The 16,019-nt window shown below is 38.3% G+C and overlaps 1 protein-coding gene across 1 annotated transcript; it reads left to right on the top strand.

Moving 5' to 3' along the window:
• The first annotated feature begins 13,538 nt into the window (after nt 1-13,538).
• Nucleotides 13,539-16,019, top strand: LOC130137100 (aspartyl protease family protein At5g10770-like). The gene is made up of 3 exons (XM_056307845.1): nt 13,539-13,756; nt 14,467-14,892; nt 15,050-16,019. The coding sequence occupies exons 1-3, from the start codon at nt 13,576-13,578 to the stop codon at nt 15,871-15,873; spliced, it is 1,431 nt and encodes a 476-aa protein (XP_056163820.1). The 5' UTR covers nt 13,539-13,575; the 3' UTR covers nt 15,874-16,019.

The following is a 16,019-nucleotide window of genomic DNA, read 5'->3' as shown; positions in this document are numbered from 1 at the left end:
GATGGATGGATTAAAGCGAAAGTTATTTATAGATATACCTGATGACAGTTAGGAGTATACAAATTGAATATGTCATCATCAACTTTCACCATTCTTGATTATACGTTTTGATTTGTAACTATTACATGTCGAGAATAAAGGAAGTGCTATTCCTAGGCCCTTCTTCGGTGTTGTTTAGCATCGATCTTTGTGAGTTACATATTATGAACTTCACCAATATTGATTAAATGTGAAAATCGATCTTCTTTTTCAAATTAACTCTTACAGCACAATAGCAAGAATTGGAAAATTCCAATGTAATCCTTCTAGTCAATTTGTATCGAAAACCGCTGACGTGGCAGTGTGGCACGTAGGGTGTGAAGACTCACGAACATGAAGAGAAGGAAACAATGAGGAAAGAAACAGAGAGAAAAGAAACAGAGTTTTTGGAATTACATTTCTCTGAATACAAAGAAAATTTCATCATTCAGAGTCAACAACACGTTTTCTTTGTTCTCTTATTTATATTGTACAGAACTACCAAAGGTAGTTTTACAACTCGTCTAATGAAGCTAACAAACTAACAGACTAACAGAAGAAGAGAAGTAAAGTCGGTTGTTCATTTAGTTAAATGCACAAAACAGAGTAACGGTTCTGTAGTGGAAGAGTTGGACACGTGAAGCTGGAAGTTTTCTTGTTGACTTCATCTCTTGCCTTCCTGGTTGAATCAGCAATATCTTCATTTCTTTCCTTTGTTGAAACAGAGTGAAAGTTGTTCTTAACATAGGATGGCTGGTGTGACTCGATCACCACGTCAATGATTTCCAATAAAGATTGATTTAAATGACTGCATTAGAATTCGACATAAAAGTTTAGTACAAAATTGACATCCGTATAATAAGTTGAGAACACATCACATAATTATTTCAGTCTTTCCTTAGATCAAAACCATAGATTTTGTGTTCCCCACATGTAAGTCCAACGAGATCAACGACTGTGACTTATTTGGTTCACGGGACCCGAGTTCAGACAAATATTTCTGCATGTCACTTCAAAATCTCTAATTTCCTATATTGATCACAAGCAAATGAGGAAATAAGTAACTTAGAGATGCGTTTGCAGATGAGTGTCCTAACTTCAGGATCACATAATAGTCGAAAAAATTAGCTGTTTGGAGTGTGCAAAGTGCAGGTGAAACCGATAGCTAATTACTTGTTGTCAATTGCCAAGGAGAATTCTCATTTTACAATGAAAATTCAAATTAAGGATAGAGACATGCAAAAAAAAAAAGAAAGAAATTACACGAAATATCGCAAGAAATTAGATCCAAAGTAGTATAGCAATTAAGTTAGACCTTTACTACTGACCTTAGTCGCTCCAATAAAGATTGACAAATTTTTTTACTCAAAGGAATTGTAAGGAGTCAAAAAAATCGGGAGAGGGACACTAGAAGTGCCAAAAGTTTTCTCGAGATCACTTAAGTGCCAAATTTTTTAAAACACTCATTTCAGTGCGAACTCCTATCTGTTTAGCCGGAAATCTGACGTGACCTCCTTTTATTGGTCTCTTAAGACCACGTGACTCGCCGACGTAGCTTGCCGACGTGCCCAGTCAGCATTAATGACCGAAAACGAAGTCAGTTAACATGTTTGTCCCAAATTATAAACCCTAATTTGGACAAATCAAGTTTTTTGAAACCCTAATTTTTCAAACCCCTCTTCAACTATCCCTTCGATGAGCGTCTCTCACCTCGATCTGCCATGTTCTGGCAAGCCATGAAGAAGCTGCTCCACTAGCCCATCCTAACCTCTGCCGCCGCGATGTCCAATTAATCCGGAATCTTAGACAAATTTATGCAAATCTGGTTTCGGCATTTCATCGATCACATGATGAGCGTTTCGGGTGAAGATCTTATATGCAAAACCAGAGCATTTCATCGAACACAGCAATAGAAATCTAGACCAAAGTGTCAATAACTACTTCAACGCTATTAAGTTTGAGTACTCTCGGTCGAAATACAGAGTGAAACATGGGAGATTTGAGGCCGTAAGGTAATGGAGAAAAATGGGTCAGCAGGATCCGGCAACTGAAACTCAACTTTGTGATTGAAAGTGACAGAGGGGTTGTCAAAGGTTGTGGTGCAACTCTGGTTGGTGATGGGTGAGCGCCGGTGAAGCTATGGCCGAGTACTTCCTACACTTGAACAACGACAAGGGTGCAAAAGGGAGAAGAGAAGAAATATATGGAAAAGAAAGAAGAAGAAAAAATGACGTGGAGGGAGAGGAGGAAGAAATGTAAACATGGAAATGCTACATGGACTGGATTTTTAAATAATATGCCAAGTTATATAAAATTTGTAATTATAAAAGCCACGTATTATTTTTTTTCGGAAATTCTCGCCGTTGGCACTTAAGTGATCTTTTTTTCTCCGATTTGGCACTTAAGTGATTCGACGAAAACTTTTGGAACTAAAATAAGCGTGGTACATAACTTTTGGCACTTGTAGTGTCCTTCTCCCCAAAAAATCCCACATCTCTATCATTTTTTATACTCAAAGAGATCCATTATTTTATGTTCTCTACCAGATAGACTGATCAAAGGAACTCGTGAAAGAAAAGAGCACAAGTAGCATTTAGTTGCATTAAAGTATCCTATATCGCTTGTCTACGGGATGTATATACTCTTTATATGCATGTTGTCTCACTTTATTTATTAGTTTAAGTTTTTAATTGAAAATTCTAATACGGTAGCAAAGCCAGGTTTCATCAAGTTTCACGTTCCTATCGGAATCACAATGACATCACGGTACAAGTTTGAATCAAAAGAGGGGAAAAAGGGAAAAAAGAAAAACAGCAAACATAGGATAAAGAAAACCGGCTAACAAGATCAATTCATCTTCGGAATCCTCTGCGCATGTAGGTGTAGCGCCTCCCTGAAATCGGACCGGCGGCCGAAAGTGAAATTTGCTACCAAGGGAGAAATTTCCGGAAATCCAAATATCTAGTTTGGAAATAAAAACAAAGCGATGGACTCGCCAACAATCAATTTTTTTAAAAGGCCTAGGATGATTGTGGACCAAGGTGAGCATGTGAAGGAACCGATCAATTTGCGAGATAACGAAAGAATTTTCGTCCGGGGTTTGGTTACATATGAGGAAGGTTTAGCACCCCAAGAAACCCTCTCGGAACCGCATTTTCCCATCGCGTTGTTGAAGCAATTATCAATATAATTTCTTATTATTAAGAACGTAATTTTGATTTTTTTAGAAGCATAGTCAGGTGAAAAATGTCGAATCCCTTATGGGCCGGCATCAATCCCGTGCCTTGTGTGCTTATGTGTTCTTGAAAATACGCACCGTGGTATGCATGAGTCATAATTTGGTGCATTTTGAGTAATCGACGTATATTTGATGATACATTAATAATTTTGCAAATGACACAGCCATGTTATTATTTGACCTACTTAGACGGGAATCACTTTCGACCGTACATATAATAATGTGTTTCTGAAAGCTGAATATAGTTTTTAGGATAATAATTATATTTGTGAAAACATTTTCAAGAAAAGATGACTTATACAGAACTAGGTAGAGTTTTTGCTCCGTTAGTAGCAAACGATTAAATTTTTATGCTAATTTGTTACCTTTCTCAAAAAAGGTCATGAGATTCAACCCCATGACCTCCAAAACAAGGGCCTAATTCTAAAAAAAAAACACCAACTTTAGGTCGAGGGATAATTCTGGCCCGAACTTTTTTTTGTTCCATAAAAAAGCACCAACTTTAGGTCGAGGGATAATTCTAATCCGAACTTTTTTTTGTCCCGTAAAAAAGCACAAACTTTAGGTTGAGTGATAATTCCGGCCCCAATTTTATTTTGTCTCATTAAAAATCACCAACTTTCATCATGATCTCAAATCTGGCCCCCTGTTGACTTTCACCATTGTTTGAGAAAGAAGGTTATGGTGATGAGCTTGGTGAATCTCGTCCATGACGTCTGTCGACAGGCAGAGTTCAGTTTCAGATTATGTTTGGCCAGAGAGATTCAATCTGGAGATATTTTTGACTTGTCAGTGAAGTGAAGGAGATGAACAGTTTTACCGTTATTCTTCAAATTGCGGCTTAGAGAATAAGATAATAAATATTGCTTTAAATCCAGTTAGCAAGCCACATGGATTTATTACTAATGTGGAATAGTCAAGTTAGATAATCAATGGTTATAAGTCAATGGGAGCCATATTTGAGATTTAAGTCAAAGTTAGTGCTTTTTTATGAGGCAAAAAAAAGTTTGGGCCAGAATTGTCCCTCGACCTAAAATTGGTACTTTTTTACGGGACAAAAAAAGTTCGGGCCTAAATTGTCCCTTGACTTGAAGTTGGTGCTTTTTTATGGGACAAAAGAAAGTTCGGGCCAGAATTGTCCCTGGACCTAAAATTGGTGTTTTTTTTTTTAATTAACCCCCAAAACAAGTGGAGGCAACTCTACCATTCCCCTCACCGGTGTTTTTTTTTCGTTTCAACCAATTGAACTGCTTGCCCATTCCCGTCACCGGTATCGCCTCCAGTACGATTTTCAAAACAATAGATATAAGGAATCCACAACCCACCCCCCCCAACCCAACGTAGTTTTGAGCCATACGAGCTTATCCTGATAAATTCGGAAAGTGGTGACACTACAAAGTTTTGGCACAAAGTGAGGTCTAGGGAGAGAATTGAGCGATACATAAGTAACCAATCTTCCCTAAATGGTCAGTGCATAAAGAACTCCTTTCAAAAGATTACCCCTAGGCGAGGCTCCCAGACGCCAGATCTGGCTCACCAGTAGTCGGATATGACCTCACCATCGCACACTTGTGAGGGTAAAACTGAAATTTTGATGGTTTAGTGATGACAAAGTTGGAAGAAAAAAAATTTATTAGTATTCCGAAAATGCTCAAAGCCAAAACTGAGTAGGACTTAGGGTAAGGGACTTTGAAAATGCTAACTTTGACTCAAAGGCTTTGTGAAATTCTATTGCCAAACGCCTCAACTTTAACTCAAAGGTTTTTTCGACCGAAAAAAAAAAAAATCAAAGGCTTTTAGAGGTCCAATGCCCATTTGAAATGTTGCGCCACAAAATGGGAGTTTGATAGAATATAAAATAAGGAAACGTAGCCTAAAGATGGCATAATACCCTAAAAAACCTCCAATTTTAGCTTTTATCCCAATTCTACTTTTCATTTCATAAAAAACCTCCAATTTTAGGTCATGTCCCAATTCTACCCTAAACTTTTTTTGTCCCATAAAAAACCTCCTACTTTAGGTCCAGTCTTAATTATACCCTAAAAATTTTTTGTCTCATAAAAAATCCTCAACTTTAGGTTTAGTACCAATTATACCTTAAATTTTTTTTGTCTCATAGAAAAATCCCAACTTTAGGTTCAGTTTCAATTACACTCTAATTTTTTTGTCTCATAAAATATCACCAACTTTTACTTGAGTCCCAAATTTGCTCTCCATTAACCCTCCGCCAAAATCGCCCTTAGTGATTTTCCGCTCGTTGATCTCTCAAACTTAGGAATGTTCCATCTCTCACGGTTGGAGAGCTTGTGCTCAGGACGCTCGGACAACTTGTGTATAGGAGTTTTCCATCTCTCAGTTGTCAATTATAAATTTTGGATGGAGGGCTAATGTGGCATACTTGTGACTCGAGTAAAAGTTTGTGGTTTTTTGAGAGATAGTAAAAATTTTAACATAAAATTGGGACTGGACAGTAAAATTAGGACAAGATCTAAAGTTGAGGATATTTCATAGGACAAAAAAATTTTAGAGTAGAATTGAGATATGATCTAAAGTTAAGGGTTTTTTATGGAACAAAAAAAAGTTAATGGTAGAATTGGCACTGAACCTGAAATTAGAGGTTTTTTATAAGATAAAAGATAAAATTGAGACAAAAGTTAAAATTTGAGGTTTTTTAGGATGTTAGGCCGCCTGAAGATAGTTATTGCAAATGGGATTCCAAACTTCCCCAATCCAAAACCCGGTCAAAACCAATTTAGTTTGAGATAGGTAGGAAACCCGATTAAAATTCGTTTTTGAAAATTATATGAGAAAATAAAACACGATCCCGCTTAACACTGCAATCTACTTGCCAATTTCACATCATTGCCTCTTGTAATCTTTTTTAGAAAATGAAGAAACTAAGGAAAAGTAATTAGATTTTATTGATGAACTATCGCTTTCATCTCAAATGAAAATTAAAAATTGAAATCTACTAGACAATATTGAACTTATTCAAACGTTGAACCAATCTTGATGCATGGGAGAGGTGGCAAAATGGGCCTAAAACCCATATATTAACCCATATTTAATAGAGTGGGTCATAAATAGGTTGCTTTAGTTTTAAAAATAAGATTAAGTGGCTCATAAATGGGTTACTTAACAACTTAATGGGTCATAAATGGATTTTAAATGGGTTATAAATAGATGGGAAAATTTCATTTTGGTACCCAAAACGGGGGCATTTTCTCAATTTGGTACCCAAAGTGGACATAGTCTCAAATTAGTACCTAAAGTGCCCATTCAGTCTCAATTTGGTACCTGAGTTCGCCGGCCGGTCAAATGCTCATAGGCTGGCGAGAAATTTTTTCTGCTCTTCGGAACAGATTTTTTTACTTTTTAATTTTTTTCTTTCTTTTTCCTTTTTCTGTTTTTTTCTTTTCCTTTTCCTTTTCCTTTTCGTTTTTTTTTGCCTCTCTTCCCTCCGCCGGCCATAGTCGTGGCCGGCGGAGGTCGCTGGTGTCGGGCGAGGGCGGCCCTCGCCCACCTAGGCGAGGGCCAGCCCTTGCCAGATCCGACGAGGGCAAGGGTTGCCCTCGCCGGATCTTGCGAGGGTCGCCCTCGCCTGTGTTGGGCGAGGGCGGTCCTCGCCCGGGCTAGCGAGGGTCGCTCTCGCCTGCGTTGGGCGAGGGCTGCCCTCTCCTGGGCGGCCGAGGACCGACCCTCGCCGACGTCGGGCGAGGGCAGCCCTCGCCTGGGCTGGCGAGGGTCGCCCTCGCCTGCATCGAGCGAGGGCGAGGGAGAAGTCGATGAAGATGGTGCTGGACTCGCTGGCCTTCATCGCATCGATCTCCGCCGAGTAGTAAGGAGGTCCCCTCGAGTTCGAATCCAGCGTAAAGCTGCGCAATGTTGTTCCCTCATTGTGAGTTGACAGACGCAAGCAAAGGCCGTTTCCATCGAAAGGGAGATGGGGAAGGGGAAGGGGTTACCTCTTGAAGAAGTCGAGGAAGACATCCTCGACCTGGACGGCCTTGCGGTCGATGAAGTACGAGTCCATGTCCGCACCGGAATGATGACTTCTCCTTCTGCACAGCGGTTTCCTTCCGAGGGTTTGGAACGGAGGAAGAAGGTCCGACAAGGGTCGGCCCTCGCCCGATGCAGGCGAGGGTGACCCTCGCCAGATTCGGCGAGGGTCGGCCCTCGCCCGACGTCGACGACCTCCGCCGGCCACAGTAGCCGGTGGAGGGAAGGGAGGAAAAAAAAAAGAAAAGGAAAAGGAAAAGAAAAAAACAGAAAAAGGAAAAAAGAAAAAAAATTAAAAATTAAAAAAATACTGTTCCGGTAGCCGGAACAGTAAATTTCTTATCGGCCGGTGAGCATTTGACCGCCCGGCGAACCCAGGTACCAAATTGAGACTGAATGAGCACTTTGGGTACCAATTTGAGACTATGTCCACTTTGGGTACCAAATTGAGAAAAGACCCCCACTTTGGGTACCAAAATGAAATTTTCCCTAAATAGATTACCTAACTATGTTATGTGAGTCATAAACAAGTTTTCTGATTTTTTAATTTTGTGACTTTTTATAATTTTTTAAATTTTTTATTTTCCTTTTATCTTATACGAAATCCGGCGAGGGCTAGCCAACCCTCGCCAACAATAGGTGAGGACCGCGAATTTTTTTAATAATATTTATTTTCTTTTCTTTTTTTTTCCTTATTTCTCCACCTCGACCGGCCGGCAATGGCCCGGTCGTCGATCACTGGTCGCCACCATCCGTCGGTCATTGGCCGAAAGCCGGAGGAAGAAGGATATCTGGTCGGATTTCTAGAAAAAAAAAGGAAAAGAAAGAAAAAAAGCAAATATAAAATATAAAAAATTATAAAAATCGTCCACTAGATTTGTTTTTCGTGGAAGTGTTTTAGCAATACAATTTTTTTTAAAAAAAAATCATAAGAAACAAGTTATCCTAAATTAAGTTAAATATAAAAACGTTTTAACAATATAGGTCGGGTTAGGTATGGATCGAGAAATTTACATTATATATAAATGGGTTAATAAGTCAATTTGGGTCGAACCATTTATGACATGACCCATCCGTTTGACAAGTCTAATGCATGGTATGCTAAAGATAAAGACACCACGAAGGAGCTTCATTTTGCAATATTATCTCAATTATTTTGTTGGGTATAGGATATGAATTAAATCCTCATGATATTAATTATTTATTTGTTTGTTTGTTAAATTGTAATGTCTTGATAGTATAGATGGGAGATATTGCACTGATGATTGCCTATTAAAGTGACAACTAGCATAGTACAATATTTATTTAAATGTTATTGCACTTTATGTGCTTAACTTTTTGTTATTATCACAAATAAAATTAGTAAGATATAAATAAATATTTGATCTGATATATTATACTTCTAATAATATATGGGGTAGCAAACTAATCAATCATGATTGACTATTTAAAATGAAAATGACTATACTCTCTCTGATTTTGATTATATGGACATTTTGGGAATTCTAACGCAATTTGCCGTTATGCGCATATGTCATTCTTAAAACCAAACAGTGTAATAATATTGTATTACTTGAACCAAATAGTGTCATGGTTGTTTTTTGGGTAAAATAAGTTCAGAATGAACAAATGAATGATTCAGAGAGAGAGAGAGAGAGAGAGAGAGAGAGGATTCCAAAGTCATCGATGTGTTATACAGCTAATGGCTCCAAGTGACATGATTCCAAAGTCGTTGATGTGTTATGCACCTAATGGCTCCAAAAGAGAGAGAGAGAGAGAGAGATTCAATCAAGCTGTTCTTACTGATAAAGCACAACTACATGCCGCCGTCCCCACACGTTTTTAGCACACCGTGCATGAAAATTGTCGTTCAGTCAACCGTCAATATAGAATTTTCCTATCAAGCAAATATGAAAATATTAAGGATGCGTTTATTTCGAAAAAAATGAATTAATGGCTCCAAACGAGCAAGCGACAAAATCAATCAAGCTGTTCTTACTAATAAGCGACCTGCTGTCCCTACACGTTTTTAGCAGGCCACACACAAGTTTGTCGTTCAGTCAAAAGATGACATAATATTTCCCTACCAAGCAAATATAAAAGCTATTTATTTTCGCAGAAAATAAATGATTTAAAAAAATATTTTTCTAAAAATGATGGATTATATCGCTTACAAACACGAAAGAACAAGAAATATTTTAATCATTCACAAAAATGTTTAAACATGGATTATTATTGATAACAAAAATATCTTTCATTGACTAATTATTTCAAACAATATATATGATCATTTTTACGAAAATATTTTTTAAATTATTTATTTTTTATATATTTACATCAAGTCGGTGATCCAGCACCGGCTCGAACACGTACGGAAATAACTTTGACGGGGGTTTTACGTCGCCTGCGACAAAGACTTTCCTTGACATGACCTTCAGACCATTCCCACTTGATGCCACTCCTTTATTTCTAATTGTATCCTGTTTTTGTTTTTCTCTAAGGTTTTCTGTTTAATTCGTGCCCCACCGGCACCTAAGATCGACGACATTTAAAGTAGGATCCAAAAATCAACATATATAATTGTACTCCCACGAATCGAATTTGTCAAGCACATTTAAGAGTTCATTATCTCTAATCATTCCGTTAATTAAAAATTCCTCTTTACTTAGGCTACCTTAAGCAACTATGAATTTTCACATCTTCAAACTTGTGAGAAAACTCGTCGTTATTGTAAATTGAAACTAATGCAAAATGGACGCACATAACAAAAGACGGACAAGATTGGATTTAGAATCGTAGAAAGGGAAGAAAAATAGGATAGCAAGAAACCGCAAACTATTTCGGGATGAAAGCGGTAGCAAAACACGATTGAGATTGCTAGAAAGGGGAGAAAAATGGGATAGCAAGAAACGCCAAAATTTGGCAATAACTTAATAATCTCATTATCAATTCATAATTAAAGCTAACTAAAGAAATGCATTAACCGCTATACAAATAGTGTAATCGGTAAACCCAGTTTCTTAATGGAACATTAGCGAGCAAAACTTAATGAGATAATATAAATAAGCCCATGCTTTTTTCACTCCCAATTTTTCACTATATATAACCATATCATATTAAATTGACCACATTATCCTTCGCGGGTTTCACTTTTTTGAAACTTAAAAAATTTCCAGTTACAATTCTATCCAAACAACAAAGACTAAGATCAGATGTAGGGTCCACTCTTGAATTAAACTTATATCTTCTTCTTTTTTTCACATTTAGGAACGGTGTCGCTCTTTTAAAAAAAATATATAAGTTTCTTTGACAGATAACCAATTAGTTACTGTGTAATGAGTTGTATATTTCTTCTTTTTTCGAACTAGGAGACCATTGTTCCAAAAATAACCTAAGCACCAGTAAGAGTAAAATGGATCGACCTACTAGTTTTAATGAATGCAATGGTTTAATTATAACTTTAATATGTTTTAACTGCTCATATTTCATCTTGTTTGATGATTCAAATGGTCCAATTTTTATTTATTTTTCATGCCATCATTACACGATATTTTATAAGATATATTCAAAAATAACAATTTGACAAATTAAGTACATTAAAAATTCTAAACATTTATTAAAACTAGTAGATCAATCCTTTTTACTCTTATTAGTACTTTGGTTATTTTTAGAATATGATTTCCTTAGTATATAAAAAAAGAAAAGAAATAATACAACTCTTTAACATAATAATAATTGGCTATCTGCAAATAGACTTTTTTTTTTTTTGAAAAAGAGAGACACTAGTCCCAAATGGGGAAAAAAAAGAAACCAAACCAAAAGAAGGAAAAAAAAGTTAAGAACTAAGCTCAAATTAAGAGTGCATCCCCACATTTAATCTTAGTCTTGGTAGCGTAGGCAAAATTTTAACTGTTCCAAAAAAATGCTAAAGTGCTGGATAATGGAGTCAATTCAAGGTGTTAGGGGTGTATGTAATTAAAAATGAGAAGAAAAAAATGCAATAAATAAGAAATTAATTAAAAGTGTAATGTGGGTGTCATTGTGGTTCTTCATCATTCTCCCCTACTGAAAACAACTTGACTCTGACTTCTCCTATGGGGAATCATGTGGATGCCCTCTTCCAATGAGTCAAGTAATGAAGCTTGCTTGTCCCACGACGTACGACATCCAACTAATATAGCCATGGAATATAAGCACCCTTTGCCAACACCAAACAAAAATCAACTCATCGAGCAAACTTAATGCGTCCTTGACATCTTCCGAGAATGACTCCTTAACTATCATCCCCAAAAGAAAGTTCATGTGAACTCGGAAGCAATCCAGGAGCGAGTACCGAAACTTTAACCGGAGACCTCGCCATGAGATTTGAAGATCAACCACTCTGAATGAAGATTTTACACAACCTATCGGTAATTGTAGCAAAAGTCAGGAGATCATTAACAATGGACATTGAAATTCAATGGACATTGAAATTGACTTACCAAAGATAATAAATATTAGGCCAATAGTCAAAGGGAAAATTCATACCTTCTTCCATAAAATCGAGATAGAGATTGTATTAGATTCAATGACGATTCCCTTGTCGGTAGAGGCACAGCGTCACTTGTGTTTTTCTAGCAATCCCCCCATCGATGGGGATGGGCTGAAACGAGTGATCTGTGTCACAACCCAAATTTTTTTTTTTTGGACATAACAGAGACTTATCATTTCATTTAACAACTAGCCCTCTAGAGAAAGGGGCATCAAAATACAGGAACTCCCATAGAGGGGGTGGTGGGTAAGAAACCCAATAACGTGGAAGAGCCTTAACTCTTGAGGCCTTTACAACTCAATCTGCTAATCTGTTTGAATCTAGCGGGCAGTAGGCGAACTCAAGACTCTCAAAAAGGGCCATGAAGCCTAAGCATTCTGTGATAAGGGGCTCAACGTCCCACGAGCAGAGAGAGGAATCTTGTAAGAAGCTTATCAAGGTGGAGCTATCAGTTTCCAGCACAAATTTCTGTCCAAATCGGCTAGCAAAGTGTCGAAGAGCGTGGAGACAAGCAAGGGTTTCAGAGTGAAGGGCGGAGGACACTCGGATTGGTTGCGCAACTCCTTCGATCAATCTCCCTTCAGAATCGCGGCACACAAAAGCAAAAGCCCCTTCCGTAGATCCCGGGAGATGTGCCACAACCCAGATTGGATACTCTTCTTTTTTCTTTCTCTTTTAAAGTCATAAATCACATTGCTAGATTTGGTGCTCTAACTTGATCAATGGTTTCGGATAAAAAAAAATATTGATTAATAGTTGGCATAACCTCATACACAAATAATGAGCAATAATAGTCCAAAAAGTCCTAAACCTATTGTACAGCGGCCAATTCAGTCTTAAATATTTTAACGATTTACCAATTTAGCCATAAATCTTTCAATTGTGTCAATTTAGTCCTAAAGCTTTTGAAAATTTGCCAATTTAGTCATAAATTTATTATTTGGATAATTAGCCAGAAGGACTGTATTGGTTAATTGTCAAAAGGTTTAGGATTAAATTGGTACAATTAAAAGATTTAGGACTAAATTAACAAGTTGTCAAAAGGTTTAGGACTAAATTGGCAGTCATATAATAAGTTTAAGACTACATTGGTTATTTGTACAACAATGCGCTCTCATCTCGTTACACTTATTATGTGCACATCACAGTAGATAAGAAATAATGCAAAAGAAAGAAATTGTAGAATTTCTGTATATTTCGATCTATCTTGAAAAATAATACACGATCCTATTTATAGGCATTATTAAATGACTCTCTAACATAATGTATCAATCAAGATATGTACATAGTTCTTTTTCCTTTTATTTTCTTTTGAGCCACATTCTCCTATGATCCTATTTGGGAAAACTCACTCCAATCATACCTCAGATTAGTGAATTACATGGACATCATTAATAATTAACTTCCGCTAAATTTGCATACGAGTTATCACTGACCCACTAATCGGAAGTATGATTGGACTCCTTCCCATCAGGTTGAAGAATAACTTGCCATATCTCTTCGCATATTAGACCGGCTCTTATGCTCAATAGTCGTTGTGCATTAACAAAAGCAAAGTTGAGTGGAGGATGGTGGCTCGTCCCTTCAATCACTAGTTAGAATTAAACAAAATATAACCGAATTGACGGAATAAAAGTAATTAATCTAAGGAAGGATGACGTGTATGGCCTTATAATCCTGTGCATGGTTGCCGCCCGAGAAACTCTATATAAAAAGGCTAAACGAGAGAGCATATTGGCAAAATTTTGGAAAAGCACTTCAATTTTCTCTTCCTCTCTCTTTCAGATTGATGGAGGGCTCATTCTTCTGTGCGTCTAAGAGAGCTCTCCTCTTACTCTCCCTCCACGTCCTCATGATCTGCTCCATGCACCAAGGTTATACTTATGGAGTAGAAGGGAAGATTGCAAGCCACACTGTATCAGTTAGCTCTCTATTGCCTTCTCCTTCTTGCTCACCTTCCACTACCAAAGGTCTCTCTCTCTCTCTCCCTCTCAACATGTAAAATGGAAAATCGCCCTGGGTAGTAGTCTATTACCACAGTATTCTCTATCGTTCGATAAATCGGTTTACATGTGGATACGTAGCGTACTTATGTCCAGTAAAAAAGTGATTTTCTGATATCATGAACAAACTCGAGCATGAACGAGATTGGTCGAATTCAGCGCCGTGAATGACCAAACTCGAACCCGAACCGTAGTTCGGAGGGAAAGTATACTGCTCTCCGCTTAGTCATAGGAACTCTTGCCTCTCACCTGTGAGTTACCATGGATTCTTCTTCGTGTTTTCCATATAATTATAATTACATTAATGAGGAAATGAGGAGGAAAGAGGGTGATTAGAGAAGAAGGCGTATAGGCAGGTGATCCGTCTCTATCATAGTAGCACGCGCCGAATAGTTCAAGTTCCATATTGATTTGTCCCATTAAAAAAGCTAAGTCTTTTGATCCAATGGAAATACTATGGTTAGAAAAAGAGAAAATAATTTAAAAAAAAAAAGGAATGGGAAGAGTGAGAATGGAGGTCTTAACTTTTTATTCCACGGTCAAACCAATGATTTTAAGAGTTGACCACGCTGAACCCAAGTCTTTGTTGACTGGAAAAATAGAACAATCTTTTTTTTTTGCCAATACATTATTAGCTTGCTCACATAATCTCTTGCTCTCACATGACATGCTTTTAGCTAGCAAACGAAAGTCGACCTTGGAAGTATATCACAAGCACGGCCCATGCTCTCAGCTTGTTCAAGGCCACAATCCTTTAAATCACACTGAAACCCTGCTTCAAGATGAGTCAAGGGTCAAGTGGATTCAGTCCCGATCCTCCAACGGCAGCGATGGCCTAAAAGCTTCGGCAGCGGCCAGTCTTCCGGCAAAGTCTGGCATCACCTTGGGCACCGGCAATTACATAGTTACAATAGGCCTCGGCACGCCAAAAAAGGACCTCACTCTCATTTTCGACACCGGCAGCCCTCTCACGTGGACCCAGTGCCAGCCGTGCGTGAAATCTTGCTACACTCAGTCCAACCCGATCTTTGACCCGTCTCAATCGTCATCCTATGCTAATATCTCGTGCTCCTCGACATCATGCTCACAACTTGGTTCCATCGGTAATAGTCAACCACATTTGAGATACTTAACATTTATGATGTCTTACTAGAATGTTCTTCAAGCATAGATGAGGAATCTCGGTTTCTTTAAGTTAGAAATCATCACAAGAATAACTAGAACTAATGCAAGTAATGTGTTTTGCTCTTGGATCTGTAGTTACTTCAGGATGCTCCAGATCGACCTGTCTCTATGGCATCCAGTACGGCGACCAATCATCTTCAGTCGGCTTCTTTGCAACCGAGAAGTTGACAATATCACCAACGGAGGTGATCGACAATTTCGAATTCGGCTGCGGCGAGAACAACCAAGGCCTCTTTGGCAGAGCCGCAGGGTTGATTGGACTCTCGGATGACAAGATCTCCATCGTGGAACAAACCGCAGCCAAATATGGCAAGTATTTCTCCTACTGCTTGCCCTCTTCCACTAGTTCCACCGGACACTTGACTTTCGGCAAAGATGGCGGAGCATCAAGCTCGGTCAGCTTCACGCCGTTATCAACGGTCCCACAAAGCTCGCAATTCTATGGAATAAGTATCGTAGGAATCAGTGTCGGAGGGAATCGTCTATCAATACCATCGACAGTTTTTTCAAGCGGAGGCGCCATCATCGACTCGGGAACTGTCATTACCCGATTGCCTCCGACAGCTTATAGTGCCTTGAGAAGCGCATTCAGGAAAGCGATGGCGAATTACACGATGGCGCCAGCACTTTCTATTCTCGATACTTGCTACGACTTCAGCAAAGAGAGCACGGTCACTGTCCCAACAATAACATTCTCTTTTGCCGGGGGAGTCAACGTCAATTTGGTCCCTAACGGGATATTATACGTCGCAAAGGCCTCTCAAGTTTGCCTCGCGTTTGCAGCGAATGGTGATGATAGTGATCTGGGCGTTTACGGTAATGTGCAGCAGAAAACGTTTGAAGTCGTGTACGATGTTGCCGGAGGAAGGCTAGGTTTTGGTTCGAATGGCTGCTCCTAAGATGGATACAGTTCAACCAAAGTTATTAATAGATATACTCGATGACAATTAGGAGTATACAAATTGAGTATGTCATCATCATCATTTAAACGGTTTGAATTATAACTATTGCAAACCGAGAATAAAAGGATGTTGTATTACTATGT

The sequence above is a fragment of the Syzygium oleosum genome, unplaced genomic scaffold (genome assembly GCF_021117445.2).
Source record: "Syzygium oleosum isolate NSW1041296 unplaced genomic scaffold, Sole_v2.1 Sole_v2.60, whole genome shotgun sequence".
Taxonomy (NCBI): Eukaryota; Viridiplantae; Streptophyta; class Magnoliopsida; order Myrtales; family Myrtaceae; genus Syzygium; species Syzygium oleosum.
Note: the sequence above shows the minus strand (reverse complement) of the source record. Positions and strands in the feature narration are given on the sequence as shown.